Source organism: Scyliorhinus torazame, chromosome 14 (genome assembly GCF_047496885.1).
Source record: "Scyliorhinus torazame isolate Kashiwa2021f chromosome 14, sScyTor2.1, whole genome shotgun sequence".
NCBI classification, from domain to species: Eukaryota; Metazoa; Chordata; class Chondrichthyes; order Carcharhiniformes; family Scyliorhinidae; genus Scyliorhinus; species Scyliorhinus torazame.
In genome coordinates this window covers 106,644,433-106,663,835 of record NC_092720.1, presented here as the reverse complement: position 1 = coordinate 106,663,835, position 19,403 = coordinate 106,644,433, and the positions used below count along the sequence as shown (strand labels likewise).

At 44.2% G+C, this 19,403-nt stretch overlaps 1 protein-coding gene across 4 annotated transcripts in view; it reads right to left on the bottom strand.

Annotated features, from left to right (window-relative positions):
* Window positions 1–19,403, bottom strand: part of gigyf2 (GRB10 interacting GYF protein 2) — a 261,643-nt gene that overhangs the window by 133,078 nt on the left and 109,162 nt on the right. For 3 of the 4 annotated variants that reach the window (XM_072474612.1, XM_072474615.1, XM_072474613.1), the window contains 2 exons: window positions 6,286–6,462; window positions 85–284 (listed from right to left, as the gene is read on the bottom strand). In XM_072474612.1, coding sequence (XP_072330713.1) covers window positions 85–284; window positions 6,286–6,462 — 377 coding nt within the window. The remainder of the gene's footprint in view (window positions 1–84; window positions 285–6,285; window positions 6,463–19,403) is intronic. The other variant, XM_072474614.1, reaches the window with a different exon arrangement.

The following is a 19,403-nucleotide window of genomic DNA, read 5'->3' as shown; positions in this document are numbered from 1 at the left end:
ATAAAGTTACCTACCATTTGACTAACTCCCTCACAAAAGATATACACAAATTAAGGGAGATCTAAGAAATTAGAATTACCCAACCTTCAAGGACATAAATGCTCCAGAAGAGTCAAATGTTCCCATCTCCTCCTCTGCATCCTCTAGACACCATTCTGGCAAGCTGTCCTTTTCATCATCCATGCTGCCACTACCAGAGCGCACACGTCTGTAACCTCGTTCATCATCTCTATCTCGGTAATCAAAATCAAACCGTCTTCTGCGCTCTGTAGCTTCTCTCCAACCTGTAGAAGGCAACCCACATTAAAAAGTTCAGAAAAAGTTTGAACACGGAAGTAATGATCAAATCATGTAAATTGCTCAACAGCAACATTAACAACAGTATGGGGTGTTAAACACAGACCAAAAAAGTCTCAGGTTCAATGCACTTTATGTGCCCAATTTGTTGACTTGCAATGGCAACAATCAGCCTTAGTATAACAGGAAGTGTGCCAGAGACCTAAATAAACATAAGTATATATGAGGCAGCAACCAGGCAGAACAGAATGAAGACTCAGACTGGAGAAATCTTGAACCTGAAAGCGAACACTTTCCACATTGTGAACGTGACACAATGTGTGGACAAAGTGCCACACTTGAAGGTTTTTGCTAGTATCAGCATCATATAAAAGCAGCAAACAGTCAATGGCAAAGTCAACATGGATGAGTCTGAACACCTTCCTGACGGATATGTACCTAGACCGTTGGAGTCATTCATACAACCTATGACAGCTAAACTAACTGCATAAAATGGGACTTCCATTCATTGGATTGGTATGTTGACACTGAAGTTAAGCTACAGGAAGTCTGCATAGACCACAAGTATTCTCCCTGGTGGACAAAAGCAGAGCCGCAGTAACAAGGTTAACAGCATGCACGGAACTGAAAATTGTGACCGTACACAAGACGATCATATGCCCTGACAGATTCAACACTACAGCAAATGTCAGTGGTGATTCTGTACTACACCTCAAAAAATGCAATCCCGATCAACCCTCCCAGAAAATCCTGTGTGCATGTATAGAAGAATAAGATTGAGCTGAATCACATGCAGTGTAATGGCATTATCTGTTAGCACACTGCTGGTGCAGCTCCATCATATGTATACTGAAAAATTATGGTTCAAAGTATAAATGGACCCAAGATGTTGAATTCTCACTCTAAAGAGATACCCACAAGGTCCCAACATTAGAGGAACTGAATCCAAAATTTACAGGAGTTAAGTTTTTCTCCAAATTTGAAAGTCAAATAAGGATATTGGTCGGTTCTTTTGTCAGGGGAATCTTAAGAAATATCAGCTTTCAGGACACCATTTGGAAGATACTGCTCCCAAAGAATACCTTTTAGTTTTTCCAACAGTCAGGATCTGTTTCAGCAGTACGTGGACAGAACTGCAGAACCTATCTGGATGTGTATGCATTGTCAATGACCTTGTGGTAATGGACAAAACCAAAGAAGAGCATAACCACGGTTTATACGCACCAATAGCAGCATCTTGCTTTGAAGGACTCGTCTTCAACAGCAAGAAATGCCAGGTTAATGTGGATCAGATCAATTGCTTTGGCTCTAATTATTAGAGTTCTGGGATCCGTTCTAACCCAGGCAAACACAGATGTGCGACATATGCCTACTCCCCAAAACAGAGGACAACTTAATGAGGTGCCTCAGATTCTTCAACTTCTTACCGCCATATATACCCAACTTCCCCAACAGTTCATCACTTAGAGCGCTGTTAAGGGATCCCAATAAACAAATGTTTGAGTCACTTGAACAGGCTTTGTCAGAAGAAACCCATGTTCTACACTACTACGACCCAAAACAGGAGATAGTCTTAGAGGTCGACGCCTTAGGAGGTTGACACATCTTAAAAAGGATTAGATGCTTGCACTGTGCAGTACGGAAAAACCCATTGCTCTTGGCTCCAAACGTGCATTCCAATAATTCGAACAGATCATGGTATATGGTATCACTAGATTGCCTATTACCTATTTGAAAAACAATTAATTGTGGAAGCCGACCACAAACCACAGGCGATAATTTGGCACAAGTCACTGATGAGTACACTACCTGACTGCAGAGGCTTCTAATAAAAATACAGGAAGATGACCTTCAAACCAGGTAACAAATTATTACTTCACACTGTGCAGGTTACCAAATCTAAAATAGATGTTTTGCTGGACCTACAAATAGATAATGTAGAAGTTAAAGTAGAGGATGTACTCAGTGTCAATCTGATGAGTTTTGGTCAACACAAATGGAAATAACAAATGATCGATCATTGAAGGCATTGTAGAGAGTTATTGTCGAAGTTTAGCCTGATACAATAAAAAAAAGTGCCAGATTCGCCAACATGTTTTTGCCTGTACAGGGATGAATGAGTCTGTACAGAGATGAATGAGATATTTCAAGAGGCGTGATTTTCAAAGAAATGCCTCAGTTCTTCACTGGAAGATACTGTCAGTTACACCAGGGGCATAAAGAGAATAAGGCACCAGGCAAAGGAAGTTGTATATTGGTCAGAGATCAACAATATTGAGAAGGGAGGCAGTGGCGTAGTGGTATTGTCACTGGACCCAGGTTCAAATCCCATCACTGCAGATGGTGAAATCTGAATTCAATAAAAATCTGGAATTAAAAGTCTAATGATGACCATTAAATCATTGTCGTTTGTCGTAAAAACCCATCTGGTTCACGAATGTCTTTCATGGAAGGAAATCTGCTGTCCTTACCTGGTCTGGCCGACATGCGACTCCAGACCCACAGCAATTTGGTTGATTAGGGATGGGCAATAAATGCTAGCACAGCCTGCGACGTCCATGTCCCATGAACGAATATTTTAAAAAAGAGACTGAGGACATAAGAACATAAGAACTACGAACAGGAGTAGGCCATCTGGCCCCTCGAGCCTGCTCCGCCATTCAATGAGATCATGGCTGATCTTTGTTGACTCAGCTCCACTCTCCGGCCCGTACACCATATCCCCGAATCCCTTTATTCTTTAGAAAGGTATCTATCTTTTTCTTAAAAACGTTTAAAGAAGGAGCCTCAACTGCTTCACTGGGCAAGGAATTCCAGAGATTCACAACCCTTTGGGTGAAGAAGTTCCTCCTAAATCTACTTCCCCTTATTTTGAGGCTATGCCCCCTAGTTCTGCTTTCACCCGCCAGTGGAAACAACCTGCCCGCATCTATCCTATCGATTCCCTTCATAATCTTATATGTTTCTATAAGATCCCCCCTCATCCTTCTAAATTCCAACGAGTACAGTCCCAGTCTATTCAACCTCTCCTCGTAATCCAACCCCTTCAGCTCTGGGATTAACCTAGTGAATCTCCTCTGCACACCCTCCAGTGCCAGTATGTCCTTTCTCAAGTAAGGAGACCAAAACTGAACACAATACTCCAGGTGTGGCCTCACTAACACCTTATACAATTGCAGCATAACCTCCCTAGTCTTGAACTCCATCCCTCTAGCAATGAAAGACAAAACTCGATTAGCCTTCTTAATCACCTGTTGCACCTGCACACCAACTTTCTGCGACTCGTGCACCAGCACACACAGGTCCCTCTGCACAGCAGCATGTTTAAACATCTTACTGTTTAAATAATAATCCATTCTGCTGTTTCACATGGAATAACATGCCAGAGGCACCAACCACAACAACTTAACAAGCCACTACTACCCCCACACAAGGTTCCATCAGACCCTTGGCTCCAACTTGCAACAAATCTATTCACTAACAACTTTCTCCTCATCATTAATTACGTTTCAGTTTCCAATCATCAGACAACTGAAGGTCATATGTGTCCATCGTTGATACAATCAGCACAATATTCAGTCTGTTTGGTATGCCTAAAGAGATATCAGACAATGGGCCTCAACATAATGGCATACCTTTGAGGGTTGGACACTAAATGGGGTATAAATCATGTTACAGTCTCGCAATGCTATATCAGATCCAACAAATGATTTAACTGTTAAGGCACCAATCATGAATTGCAGAAAACAAAAACAAGATCTCCATATTGCCATGTTACACTTGAGGGCGATACCTTTTAGACATGGATTTATCAATACCAGCAGAAATCCTGTTTGGGATGTAGGTAAGGACAACATTGCCAAATCCACAGGAGAAACTTCTTGAAAAACAAGGACGAATGAAGATACCACACAACCAACACACAGATGCAGAATTATCTAAGTTTGTATGCAAGACAAAAGGTTTGGGTCATACTTCCTAGCATGGTACCTGGTTGCCTGTGTATCTAAAAGATGTAGTGAGCCTAGGTTTGATGGGGCACAACACTGAACAGGGAAACTTCAAGGAGAAACAGAAGCCAGCTGAGGAAACTGCCAGGTGTAAAACACCCAACGATCCAATTGTGTCTTGAACACATCTGTGAAAGATAACAGAATTCCTCAAGAGAATTTGGCACCTTCTCAACCTGGGGAACCTCTCCAGCCTGGTGGAAGGGGTGAAGAGGAACCTACAAAGGTGGGACTTGCTCTTGCTAGCGGGAAGAACAGGTAATTAAAATGAACATATGTGGTCATCTTTGGGTGGGAGGGGGGGGGGATATTACGCTATCACTGAAAGAATAAGCAAATGAAGTGTATGTACATATGTCATAGAACCAGAATGTATAACAGCACGTGACCAGCTGTCTGATCGAGTGAGTGCGGCTGTTGCTGTAATGGCAATTGTTGAATTCATAGAGCACATCTGTCAGTTGAGCCATCTGGTAATTTTTATATATTAGTGGTAGCCTGCAAAGAAATTGAATCTATTAATAGGGAGATTGGTAGAGTTTTCAAAAAGAAGCCAGGAACACACTAACCAGCCCCTTTTGCACTCGCTCCTTTGCTTGGCATTGCACCGTACAAAACTCGAACCCTCTCCACACACCGGTCTCAAAGATTCAAATATGGCAGAAATGCAGTTTGAAGGAAGGCTCAATGTCAGAAGCTAGAAATGGGCCTGACTCACATTTCCCAGCCGAAGGTGAAAAACTGGGTCAGTGAGCAAAAACCAAGTGTAGTATTCAAGTTAAGCAGGGTTTGAGTGTGGAGGAATAAAGGAACCAAGGTTGCAGAGGGTAATGGAAGCAGAGAATGGCCCATGAGGTGAGGCCGTGAAGAAAAGGTAACGTAAGCGTCTTGGATATGAGGGGGTGGAGGTGATAGGGTGAGGAGTGAAGTTACCAGACAAGATCCTCAGCGGGAAGGAAAGGGAAAAGAGACAGCAGGGGTTCTACAGTCCTGCAAAGGGACACTAAAATAACCTGTGCTTAGCTACCTATTGCTGCTGCAAATGACACAGCAGAAACAATATTCAACCAAAGGCTATGAATTTCTCAGCTGGGAAAGCTAAAATAACATACCATTTCCTGCAGCTGGGCTGATGTTGCACGGTTCATTCCTCCTTGCTGCCAATTCACCCATTTCCTTTGGTTTACTTTGGTTTGAAAGTTGCACCAGCCCTGCTTGGCAAGTGAGTCAATGCTTCTATAGTTTCACAGCCAAGCGACCAAAGTCTCAACAAGTTGTACGTGTTCACAGGTAGAACAGGTAAAAATAGGCTTTTATCCATGGGAAGACATGCAAATAGAGGCCCAGTATGACCCAGATTCCAGATAATGCACTTGCGCTACGGCAAAGGGATTGATGTGGAGCCATCAAGTGGTAATGGTTAGCAACTGCATGCAGATTGAAACTTCTAGTTAAACTCTACAGGACATCACTGAACATTTCTCAGTTCCACTGCAGTTAACATGCAATGTGACATTACAGCATCTACAGGTGCATTTCCAATTAGTGCTGAGACTCTCTGTGGTACCTTACATTACTAACCCGGAGCTACAATGTTGGCAATAAAACTAAACATCAAATCCTGCGTACAGAAATCTAAAGGAACTAAAATAATTAGAATGTTATATTCTGCAGGAAGCTAATATCTAACACAGAATAATCAGATTGGCAAATTCAACTTTGGTATAGCATATAAAATTTGGATAATTTAGCTATTTCTATCTAGTTTCAATGAGTTTATCAGATTCATCATCCAGCACCCCCATTTAGTACCTTAAAATCTATTTTTTCATTCATAAAGGTAAGGTTTCTTCTGCAGCCATTTCACTAACTTTGGTCCCACTGTGCACCCTCTGTGTTAATGCATTAAGTACAGCATGACAGATGCCAGGCAACCCTTCAGCATTAGTTGGCCGAAAAATGCATTCAGCTCCCACACCTGGACTATGAGGCTGCCACCTGTCCCCTTCTCGACGAGGTCCTGCTAAACGCCAACCTCCATCATCATCCTCACCATTCTGCTCGTCTCTGCAGACCCTCCAGTTTTCACTCTCTGAACGGGTGAATTCATGCTTCCTCGTTGATGATGATCCCATTTCTTCAAAAGTCGGTCTCCCTGAGTACAAAAAGTAAATGCAAAACTTAGTGGACTTTATTTAGATGGGATCCTGCCCAAATGCAAAACTTAGTAGATTTTATTTCGATGGGATCCACCTTTACTGATAGGAACTGGCCAATGATGTGCATGACCATAGTTCTCCACATAATTAATAGAGAACATCCAAACCAAAATGGGATTTATGTGGTCAATACAAATCAAAGATTAATAAACAGGTCACTCAGTAACAAACACCATTCCCCAATTACCTACAACGTACTGGAAACAAGGTTCAGTGCCCACAGATAGCTTCTGAATTGCACAGGCTTCACCACTCTGGGTGAATAAATTTCTCATCTGCGTCCTAAATGGTTTACCCCCTGTCTCTAGACTGGATTCCCCTGCCATCAGGTACATCCTTCCTGCATCTACCCTGTCTAGTCCTTAGAATTTTACAGGCCACGAGAATCCCCTCATTCTTCTAAACTCCAGTGAATATAATCTTAATCGACTTAATCTCTCCTCATATGTCAGGCCTGCCATTACAGGAAACAGTCTGGTAAATCTTTGCTGCATTCTCTCTACAGCAAGAACATCTTTCCTCAGATAAGGAGACCAAAGCTGCATACCATTTTACAGGTGTGGCTTCACCAAGGCCCTGTATATAGCAAGACATGGCTGCTCCTGCACTCGAATCCTCTTGTTATGAAGGCCAACATATTATTTGCCTTCTTTACCGCCTCCTGCACCTCCACGGTTACTTTCAGCGACTGCTGTACAAGGACACATAGGTCTTGTTGCACGTTCCCCTCACTTAATCTATAGCCATTCAGATAATAATTTGCTTTCCCATTATTGCTATCAAAGTGGATAACCTCACATTTAGCCGCATTATCATACACTTGTCAAAATCATACTGAAGCATCTCTGCATATTCACATTATATTGTGAATAGCTGGGGTCCTGCCACTGATTCCTGCAATACCCCACTAGTCAATGCCTGCGCTTCGGAAAACGACTATTTATTCTTACTCTTCGCTTTGTCTGCCAACCAGTTTTCCATCCATTTCAATATACTACCCCCAATCGCATATGCCTTAATTTACACACTTACGTGGAACTTAGTCGAGAGCCTTCTGAAAGTCCAAATAAACCACATTACCTGGCTCCCCCTCATCAACTCCATTACAGGTTGAGCACCTCTTATCCAAAATGCTTGGAGCTGAGAATGTACATCAGATTTTGGAATTTTTCGGATATCGGAATAAAATAAGGGGCTGGTTTAGCACAGGGCCTGATTGCTGGCTTTGAAAGCAGACCAAGGCAAGCCAACAGCATGGTTCAATTCCTTTACCAGCCTCCCCGAACAGGCGCCGGAATGTGGCGACTAGGGGCTTTTCACAGTAACTTCATTTGAAGCCTACTTGTGACAATAAGCAATTTTCATTTCATTTCAAATGTTTAAGGGGGCGAAACGGCCTATTCCTGTTCTTATGAAAACTAATTTCTTGTTCCAGACATTTATCAATATCACTTTTATGTTGCGGCCTGACATCATAAAAATCCTTAACATGAACATCTAAAATGTTCGGCCCTTTCGATATTTTCAATGCAATAATCAGTGAGTAATATAATTTAATGCACTAATGTTTGGCTATGATGAGATTTTGGCGCCAAAACAGCCCTACCTAGGGTGTTAGGAGCTGTGCATCCACCTTCCCAGAGCCTTGTGGGATTTCCCACTCTTAACGGCACCTCGGCACTTGAAAGAAAGTGCAGATTTCGGAGCTTTTCGAATTTTGGATAAGGGATACTCAACCTGTAGTTACATTCCAGTGGATTGGTCAAGCATTTCTCTTTTGTAAATCCATGCTGACTCTGTCTGCTCTTGCCCGTTTTCCAAGTGCTCAACTAGAATATCTTTGATAATGGATTCTAGCATTTCCCTACTACTGACATCAGTCTGACTGGCCTATAATTTCCTTTTTCGCTCTACCTCCCTTTTTAAATAGTGGGTCCTTCTTGTGTTCATTTCCAAATCCTTCAATCTCATTGATTATGGAAATACTTTGTCGGTTGCCTTGTTCACTCAAGTCCCAGATTTTGCTCACCGCAGCATTATCAGCAACCTTGTTTCGGAAAAATGTTTTGCAACTGGAAACTGTAGGGATACACCTTTAATGGATATTATTTGCCCTGTTACAGCAAATTATGGCTCATTGCATTCATCAAAACCACAGCATTCAAACTGGAACAGAACGTTGCTTTCATTATTATTTAAAGTATAATCTTACACTGCACGTGGTAACCAATATGAGCTTGAATAAAAGCAAAATAATGCGCATGCTGCAAATCTGAAATACAAACAGAAAATTTGGATAAAACTCAGCGGGTTTGAACTTCTGTCGAAGTGTCATTTGGACTCAAAAGGTTGGCCGCGGCCCGGGGCCCAGCAGAGCGCAGCTGGTGGGATGGCCGCCGCGAGCGAGGGGGAGGCGGCCTTGGCGAAGGCGGCGTTGGCGGAGCTGGCGATCATCAGCAGCAGAGACTTTCAACAATGCCTACAAGGAGATGGTCACAACCTCCAAGTCTGGTGAGATGAGATGATCACTGGAACAGAAACTGGATCAACTGAGATTGAAACTGAGGTTAACTCTGGAACGGGAGCAGGAAATGCTGCAGGCATCATCCCAAAATGCCTTGCAGGTGATTCCTGCACCATCACCACTACCCACCAAGTCTGCTGCAGTATCTTCAGCTACTGTTTTACAAAGTACAACTGATGCAAAGGAAGGAAATGAACTAGATTCTTCTTTAAGAGCTTGTGCTGGAACAGTCGCAACTGCAAGTTTTGCTGCCACACCTCTGCAACAATCCCAATGTGGGGTGTCATCGTTGTTGCCAGAATTCGATCAGAAACAAAAATCTCCTGGAGTTCAACCTGGATTTAGATTTTACGGAGAGCCAGAAAAAAGCTTCAGTAATATGTGGGCACACGTGGACCCTCTGACAGGACCCATAGCTACTGGTACAAATGAAAGCATCAGTAAGGAACAGTTTATGAATAGAAGTGATAACAGTTCTAGGTTCTCGCTGTCAAGACCAAGAGAAGTCGAAGCTGCCCCGTCGAGGACAAAGCCAGTAGACAGCGTGGAGCTGGGGAGAGGAGATGGCGGGGCGACCGCAGGAGGGAAGGCGGCGAATGTAGAAACGAAAGATGAAGAAATGCAGCAGTAGTGTGGATGAGAATTAGGACGCTTTGAAGGCAGTTGCCCGGGCAGGTTTTGGGGGATGGTGATCCCGAAGGATCCTTCAGGATCGACTGTTGTGTTGTGACGACTGCCACCGATCAGAACCTGGCTGCACGAGAGATTTCCTTGTCTCATTCTCCTGAATTGGTGGACATGAACCACTATTTACTTTAACATGGAAATAAAGAGGTGATTCATTTTTAATATTGATCGTGGTGCCTCATTCCTCTTGAAGTGACGTGCTGGTACAGAACCTAAACATTGCTGAAGCTTTTCGCATTGCACTCATCACGGAAAACACAAGAACGCCAAATTTTAAACTCGCAACAATTTATACTGCCGGATTGGCTGGTTAGTCGTTTCTGATTGGCAGAGGCAATGCCTTGGGGGAAACTGGGCCCCCCAACGATCATAAGACATTCAAGAGGTGCATTTCCCTTCAAATGAAAGCAAAATGCAGTAGAAGCTGGAAATCTGAATGAGAAACAGAAAATGCTGGTTAAACTCAGCATGTCTGGCAGCATCTGCGGAGAGGAAATAGTTAACATTTTGGATCTAAATCATTTAGTTCCTGGAAACAATGCTGCTTTAGATACATAAGAACTAGGAGCAGGAGTAGGCCATCTGGCCCCTCGAGCCTGTTCCACCATTCAATGAGATCATGGCTGTTCTTTTGTGGACTCAGCTCCACCTTCCGGCCCGAACACCATAACCCTTAATCCCTTTATTCTTCAAAAAACTATCTATCTTTATCTTAAAAACATTTAATGAAGGAGCCTCTACTGCTTCACTGGGCAAGGAATTCCATAGATTCACAACCCTTTGGGTGAAGACGTTCCTCCTAAACTCAGTCCTAAATCTACTTCCCCTTATTTTGAGGCTATGCCCCCTAGTTCTGCTTTCACCCGCCAGTGGAAACAACCTGCCCGCATCTATCCTATCTATTCCCTTCATAATCTTATATGTTTCTATAAGATCCCCCCTCATCCTTCTAAATTCCAACGAGTACAGTCCCAGTCTACTCAACCTCTCCTCGTAATCCAACCCCTTCCGCTCTGGGATTAACCTATTGAATCTCCTCTGCACTCCCTCCAGTGCCAGTACGTCCTTTCTCAAGTGAGGAGACCAAAACTGAACACAATATTCCAGGTATGGCCTCACTAACACCTTATACAATTGCAGCAGAACCTCCCTCGTCTTAAACACCATCCCTCTAGCAATGAAGGACAAAATTCCATTTGCCTTCTTAATCACCTGTTGCACCTGTAAACCAACTTTTTGCGACTCATGCACTAGCACCGCCTGGTCTCTCTGCACAGCAGCATGTTTTAATATTTTATCATTTAAATAATAATCCCTTTTGCTGTTGTTCCTACCAAAATGGATAACCTCACATTTGTCAACATTGTATTCCATCTGCCAGACCCTAGCCCATTCACTTAGCCTATCCAAATCCCTCTGCAGACTTCCAGTATCCTCTGCACTTTTTGCTTTACCACTTATCTTAGTGTCGTCTGCAAACTTGGACACATTGCCCTTGGTCCCCAACTCCAAATCATCTATGTAAATTGTGAACAGTTGTGGGACCAACACTGATCCCTGAGGGACACCACTAGCTACTGATTGTCAACCATTAATCCCAACCATTAATCCCCACTCTTTGCTTTCTATTAATTAACCAATCCTCTATCCATGCTACTACTTTCCCCTTAATGCCATGCATCTTTATCTTATGCAGCAACCTTGTGTGGCACCTTGTCAAAGGCTTTCTGGAAATCCAGATATACCACATCCATTGGCTCCCCGTTATCTACCGCACTGTTAATGTCCTCAAAACATTCCACTAAATTAGTTAGGCAGAACCTGCCCTTTATGAACCCATGCTGCGTCTGCCCAATGGTATTTTGGCTGTGGGGAGAGGTGAGCAACTAGATAAAAGCAAATTACTGCAGATGCTGGAATCTGAAACAAAAACGGAGGGTGCTGGACGGTCTCGGCGGGTCTGGCAGCATCTGTGGAGAGAGAGACGTTTGAAAAAAGTCATCCAGACTTGAAATGTTGGCTTCCTTCCCTCTCTCCACGGATGCTGTCGGAGCCGCTGAGATTGTCCCGTATTTTCTGTTTGGGTGAGAAACCAGAGTTTATTTATTAAAACAAATAAAACATAGGAGATCAAAAATTAACTAATCAAAATCAATAACAAAAGAATGGAAAGATTTTTCATGCTCCTCATGGGAGCAGAATCCACAGCAGCTTTAAGAAACTTCATAAAAAAGCATTGGAAATGGGACAAAATGGTGGTTCGTTCAAAGGGCCAGAACAGGCATTATGGACCACTATTATCTTATTCTGTAATTTAGAATTGTAAATGTGAAAAATCTGGTGAGCACCTGTTCATCTAACTGATACAATTCACTTTTATGATTTAGTCCTGTGAGTAGCAGTTAATCTGAGACTTCTGCTTGCTGTAGTGTTCCTCTGAGAGCTCCTCTGCCATGAGGAAAAAGAGCTGGACGTATATGAGTAGCATTTGTAGCTACTAACCACAGTATGGATTTTATGAAATGTGCTGGCTTTGAGAAATGAATGCCTTTTTATTGCATGCAAGAAAGACAAAAGGGTCGGTTTTGGAAATCATGGAGGAGCGGAGGTATAACTATTTGCTCTTAAAGGCTACCTCCCTTAACTTTCTTTTGAACATGTAGAAGTGAACCTTTCTTTGAAATACACTCGTAAAATTGAATATCTTCTTTGATTTCAGAATGCAGTTAATCTATATAAAACAATAAATGAAAAAAAAAGGTTGGCCGCGATCTACCACATCATGATCTGTGGACGGGATCCAGATCCCGGGAGCCTGCAGTCAGGCTCACTTGAATATGTTCACACCGGAGTTACACAAGGCACGGAATCTTAACGGCCACGCCCCTGAGACCCCAAGCACCATTCAACCCAAGCACCCTGGCAGTGCCAACGTTCCCGGGTGGCAGTTTGAGTCTTGGTGGTGTCAGATTGGCTGTGCGAAAATGGCATTTTGCCCGCCGTAGATCTGCCCGGGGGTGCCTGCCCTTATGAGCGGGGTGCGGCAGGGCTAGACAACCCCCTTATTGGCAAGATGGGGTGTCCAGAGGCTGTGATGGGAGGGTTCAGAGATCGGGGCGGCATTTAAAATTGGCGCCCTCTCGGTGCCACCACTACTGGGAAACACCCAGGTAAACTTGAGGATAGACAAGTCCCCTGGGCCTGACGGGATATATCCAAGGATTCTATGGGAAGCAAGAGATGAAATTGCAGAGCCGTTGGCAATTATCTTTTCGTCCTCACTGTCAACAGGGGTGGTACCAGGGGATTGGAGAGTGGCGAATGTCGTGCCCCTGTTCAAAAAAGGAACTAGGGATAACCCTGGGAATTACAGGCCAGTTAGTCTTACTTCGGTGGTAGGCAAAGTAATGGAAAGGGTACTGAAGGATAGGATTTCTGAGCATCTGGAAAGACACTGCTTGATTAGGGATAGTCAGCACGGATTTGAGGGGTAGGTCTTGCCTTACAAATCTTATTGAATTCTTTGAGGAGGTGACCAAACATGTGGATGAAGGTAAAGCAGTGGATGTAGTGTACATGGATTTTAGTAAGGCATTTGATAAAGTTCCCCATGGTAGGCTTCTGCACAAAGTAAGGAGGCATGGGATAGGGAAATTTGGCCAGTTGGAAACGAACTGGCTAACCGATAGAAGTCAGAGAGTGGTGGTGGATGGCAAATATTCAGCCTGGATCCCAGTTACCAGTGGTGTACCGCAGGGATCAGTTCTGGGTCCTCTGCTGTTTGTGATTTTCATTAATGACTTGGATGAGGGAGTTGAAGGGTGGGTCAGTAAATGTGCAGACGATACGAAGATTGGTGGAGTTGTGGATAGTAAGGAGGGCTGTTGTCGGCTGCAAAGAGACATAGATAGGATGCAGAGCTGGGCTGAGAAGTGGCAGATGGAGTTTAACCCTGAAAAGTGTGAGGTTGTCCATTTTGGAAGGACAAATATGAATGCGGAATACAGGGTTAACGGTAGAGTTCTTGGCATTGTGGAGGAGCAGAGAGACCTTGGGGTCTATGTTCATACATCTTTGAAAGTTGCCACTCAAGTGGATAGAGCTGTGAAGGCGGCCTATGGTGTGCTCGCGTTCATTAACAGAGGGATTGAATTTAAGAGCCGTGAGGTGATGCTGCAGCTGTACAAAACTTTGGTAAGGCCACATTTGGAGTACTGTGTACAGTTCTGGTCGCCTCATTTTAGGAAGGATGTGGAAGCTCTGCAAAAGGTGCAAAGAAGATTTACCAGGATGTTGCCTGGAATGGAGAGTAGGTCTTACGAGGAAAGGTTGAGGGTGCTAGGCCTTTTCTCATTAGAGCGGAGAAGGATGAGGGGCGACTTGATAGAGGTTTATAAGATGATCAGGGGAATAGATAGAGTAGACAGTCAGAGACTTTTTTCCCAGGTGGAACACACCATTACAAGGGGACATAAATTTAAGGTGAAAGGTGGAAGATATAGGAGGGATATCAGAGGTAGGTTCTTTACCCAGAGAGTAGTGGGGGCATGGAATGCACTGCCTGTGGAAGTAGTTGAGTCGGAAACATTAGGGACCTTCAAGCAGCTGTTGGATAGGTACATGGATTACGGGAAAATGATATAGTGTAGATTTATTTGTTCTTAAGGGCAGCACGGTAGCATTGTGGATAGCACAATTGCTTCACAGATCCATGGTCCCAGGTTCGATTCCGGCTTGGGTCATTGTCTGTGCGGAGTCTGCACGTCCTCCCCGTGTCTGCGTGGGTTTCCTCCGGGTGCTCCGGTTTCCTCCCACAGTCCAAAGATGGGCGGGTTAGGTGAATTGGCCAATGATAAATTGCCCTTAATGTCCAAATTGCCCTTGGTGTTGGGTGGAGGTGTTGAGTTTGGGTAGGGTGCTCTTTCCAAGAGCTGGTGCAGACTCAAAGGGCCGAATGGCCTCCTTCTGCACTGTAAATTCAATGATAATCTATGATTAATCTAGGACAAAGGTTCGGCACAACATCGTGGGCCGTAGGGCCTGTTCTGTGCTGTATTTTCTATGTTCTATGTTAAACCCACCAGACAAGGACTCTGTTTCAGTTCCACTAAATCGCACCTGTTAACTCAGTTCAAATACCCTGATTTCTGACTAAATGCTTGTAATGAGGACCAAAGTGCAAGGGTCAAGAACCCAAATTATCAGTGAACGCTTAGCCAGTGACAGAAAACAAACATTTGAGTCTTTTACATTTTAGCTTGTACACAATGTTTTCTTCAAGTACATACATATTTTTGGTTGAACATAAATGTTCACATAAAGTGAGTTCAGCATAGATTTTACAGCATCTTTTGATTTTTAAAAATCCAAAACTGAACCATTTGTTAAAGCAGCTGTTAATTGTATTACTCAACTTTGGGTGAAGTAGGAAAAATTTTTGAATGAAGATATACTTTGCTTAGATAAGATACCAAAAAGTTAGTGAAGTTAGGATCACAAGGATCAATGGCTATTTAAACAGTTTTAAATCTCCCCTGGCCTTACGGCAGATACTGTTAAAAGCTGTGATGCAAGCTGGTTCATATACTAATCCCAAAAATGCAGGTACCAAAATTGAAAGTTATTTATTAAAGATTGAATCTCAATACGTCAGCCACACAAGAGGCCAGTTAGAATTCCTGAATTCTGACCTCTCATCAGTTTCTGTAGCCCAATGCCCAGCCACGTCTTTAATCCTTGCAGCTAAGGAGAGTATTTCAGTTTGTTATTGTAGTTTTCCAAGTGCATGTATTATGTTTATTGGAGCACCTTGATCATGGTGCCAAGACCCTTGGGACACCCGGTTCGGAGTCGCCGGTCGGTGCTGCGCGTGTCCGACGGGGGGTACGCGGCTGAACAAGTTCACTACAGCAGGACAGAAACAAATGCAGGGTCAGATGGTCAGAGTTTTGAAGGGCCACTATGCCATGGGAATCACCCTTACTTTGTCTTCCGTCACATTTGCTGTGACTGCAAAGCAGGGGAAGTTGCAGACTTCAGAGAAATACTGGAACTGTTCCAAGGGGACAATAATAGCAACGAAAGCAGACGTGCTTTTTAGGCAGTGCCACCAAGTCCCAACAAAATTTAAATTTGAATACTGTATGGTAAACCTGGCATTGCAGATCAGCCAGAAATTATACACCTCACTAAGTTTTGCTTTCTATTGACCACAATAGAGAAAAAGCAACAGCTCATCTCAAAATGTGGATGATCTATTTCTGCTAGGTTTCTGTCTGGTAGTGAAATTTTAAATCTAATGTCTTGTGCAACCAATTAAGGTTACTGCCATAATAACAGGCTACTTACAAGGCTGATCCAGGTCCCTGCTAATCTAAAACCTTCTCAACTTTATGTAGCTTTTGAACAATGCAAGCAAGGGCCTGCTAGTCCTTCACCATTGCTATATTTCAATTATTCACGGTAGCACAGTGGTTAGCACTATTCACGGCGCCAGAGACCTGGGTTCAATTTTCGGCTTGGATCACTGTCTGTGCAGAGTCTGCACGTTCTCCCCAAGTCTGCGTGGGTTTCCTCCATGCGCTCCGGGAGTTTCCTCCCACAAGTCCCAAAAGACGTGCTTGTTGGGTGAATTGGACATTCCGATTTTTCCCTCAGTATACCCGAACAGGTGCCAGATTGTGGTGACTAAGGGATTTTCACAGTAACTTCACTGCAGTGTTAATGCAAACCTACTTGTGACACTAATAAACATTATTATTATTAAGTTAGTTGCCCCCATTCTCATATGAACATGACAATAGGAATGAACCATGCAAGAGGAAGGTGGACAAATACGTAATATTAATATGAGCAAAGTAGTACTTAAAAAGTTGGTAGCGCACAAGAGTGGAAATTGCACCTGACCCTGGTAGCACACATTCTGGAATGTTAAAGGGTGTCATAGCAGTGCCTCTGAGCACAAATCCTTGGATATGTAAATTGTGCTGAAGACTGGCAAGTTGACATTGCAGCATCCTTGTGTAGCAATGGGGTCAATTAGGTATGAATTGACCAGGTAGCTTAACACATGTAGGTAAACATCAAGAGGCTACCATGAGATAAAAGCAGAGACATACTTACAACTATTCATATTGCTCATCATGTACATTAAATAGTAATCTAAATTAGTCATTTATATCATTGCTATTTGTGGGGGCTTGTTATGCCATGGTTCTTACATTACAAAAGAGTGATTAGGTTTAAAAAGTACTTCAATGGCTTAAAGTACTTTATAGTGCCTTTCAGAACCCCTGGACATTGGAAAGTGCAGGTCCTTTTTCTCTATATTTCTGTAAATAATCCACACAAGCCATGGGCAAATGCTCCAATTCTGCTGTATGACACCTCATTTGGATTTTCCATTATTAAGTGACCCGCTATCATCTGTCATGTTACTGATTTCTTAGTTTTTATCTGTCTCAGTTAGCCCATTGGCCAGCCAAGGCTTAATTTGTGTAACTAGAAAAATAACACTTCTGTTTATAACTGGATCCTCTCCAAGTGGGCGAACTGCAGGATATTGTCCAGGCCTTCCAGTCAGAAACGGAGAGAGCTTATATCACTGACCCCATTTCAAATTACACGTTTTAACTTTTATGCTGGAGCCTTTGTACCTTCCCATCCTGGCTCCAATGGTGAGGTGAATAGGGAGGAGGTCTAGTGGCGAAGTGCAACTACAGTGAAGCCACACCCCATTTTTCATCATGAACTGAAAACTTGCCCCTCAAATTCAGTCTGTACCATTGAGCTTTTACATGTCTCTTTTTATTTTTGTGAGGTTCCCCTCACACTTTGCACCCCTAACAACGTATGGGGGGTTAGCAGTGTTAGAATAGCCATAAGTGAATCAGTGTAAAAACGATCAGCATTAAGTACAAGCTAAACTGTCAAATTTGTCTTCACCGCTTTATGGAGGACAATCAGCCCTACAGAACCATTTCTGAAGTATTGGATGTTCTGGGTCAGGTGCAAATCGTCTCTCCGCAGCACTCAGCTGTGACCATTTTAACATTCGCCTCTGGGATTGGAAAATCGAGGCAGTCATGTTTTATACAGCACAAATCAGGACCTTGAAGCTTTAATCAAAGTTTCAGACTGAACAGATTCACCATGGCAGGATAAAGAAAGAAGACCATTTGCGCTATGAGAATATCCCTTACATCATCTTTCCTGGACTTCGCTATGACCATACAAAGCAGGAAAACAGTCCCTATAAGCAAAATAAAAGCAAGGACTTCAGGTTGCGGCTATGCCTAGGTAGGTCGCACGTTCGGCAGCTCACCTTCCCTCTCAAAAGGGGCCCCAACGGCAATTGTCCGACGGCCTCCAGTGTGGGAAGGTGACAGCAAGGACCCCCTGACATTATATGGATTGGAACAGGAGTGGAACGGTGAAAAAAGTGATCTTGGAGCAGCGAAAAGTGAGGGGGAGAAAAAACAAGATGGCGGCGGGTGAAGACCAAGCAGCATGGGCGCAGTGGTCGCAGGAGCAGCAGGGGTTTCTTAGACGCTGCTTTGAGGAGCTGAAAACCGAAATGCTGGCGCCAATGAAGGCGGTGATTGAGAAGCTAGTGGAGACCCAGAAGGCCCAAGGGGCGGCGATCCGGGAGGTGCGGCAAAAAGCCTCGGAGAACGAGGACGAGATCTTGGGCCTGGCCTTGAAGGTGGATCGCATGAGGCGCTGCACAAGAGGTGGGCGGAAAGATTTGAGGACCTGGAGAATAGGTCGAGGAGGAAGAATCTTCGGATTCTGGGTCTCCCCGAAGGAGTGGAGGGGCCCGAAGCTGGGGCATATGTGAGCACGATGCTCAATTCGCTGATGGGCGCGGGAGCCTTCCCGAGGCCTCTGGAGCTAGATGGGGCTCACCTGGTCCTAGCAAGGAGACCCAAGGCCAACAAGCCACCAAGGGCGGTAGTGGTGAGGTTTCACTGCTTTACGGACAGAGAGTATGACCTGAGATGGGTCAAGAAAGAGCGGAGCAGCAGGTGGGAGAACACGGAGATCCGAATCTACCAGGACTGGAATGCAGAGGTGGCTAAGAAGAGAGCTGGTTTCAATCAGGCTAAGGCGGTGCTCCATCGAAAGGGGGTGAAGTTCGGTATGCTGCAGCCAGTGCGATTGTGGGTCACGTTCCAGGATCGGCACCACTATTTGGAAACGCCTGATGAGGCATGGAACGTTATACAAACTGAAAAGTTGGACTCAAACTGAGGGTCTGTTGTGGGGGGGGGGGGGGGGAGATGTTTACTGTGTATATGGTGTTTATTACGTTTAGGGGATGTTCCTCTGGTTTGGGTGCTGGATGGGGATGGGTGAAGGGATTTGATGGGGAGAATGTGGGCGTCGGTGTTGGAGGGGCAGACCCCTACTAAGGAAGAGGGGGAGTGGAGGCCCGGGATTGGGGAATTGGGGTAAGGCCGCAAAAGGAGCTGCGCCAGAGGAGGCGGGGGGCGGGGCCGACTCAGGAAAGCACGGGCTTTTTCCCATGCTGGAGAGGAGCGCACACCGACTGCCAGGGAGGGGGTTGATGGAATGGCAGGAGGGGCCGGGGTCAGCAGGAGTCAGCTGACTTACGGGAGTGTTATGGGGAGCAAAAGGGCTAGATGTGGATCTAGGGGGGGGGGG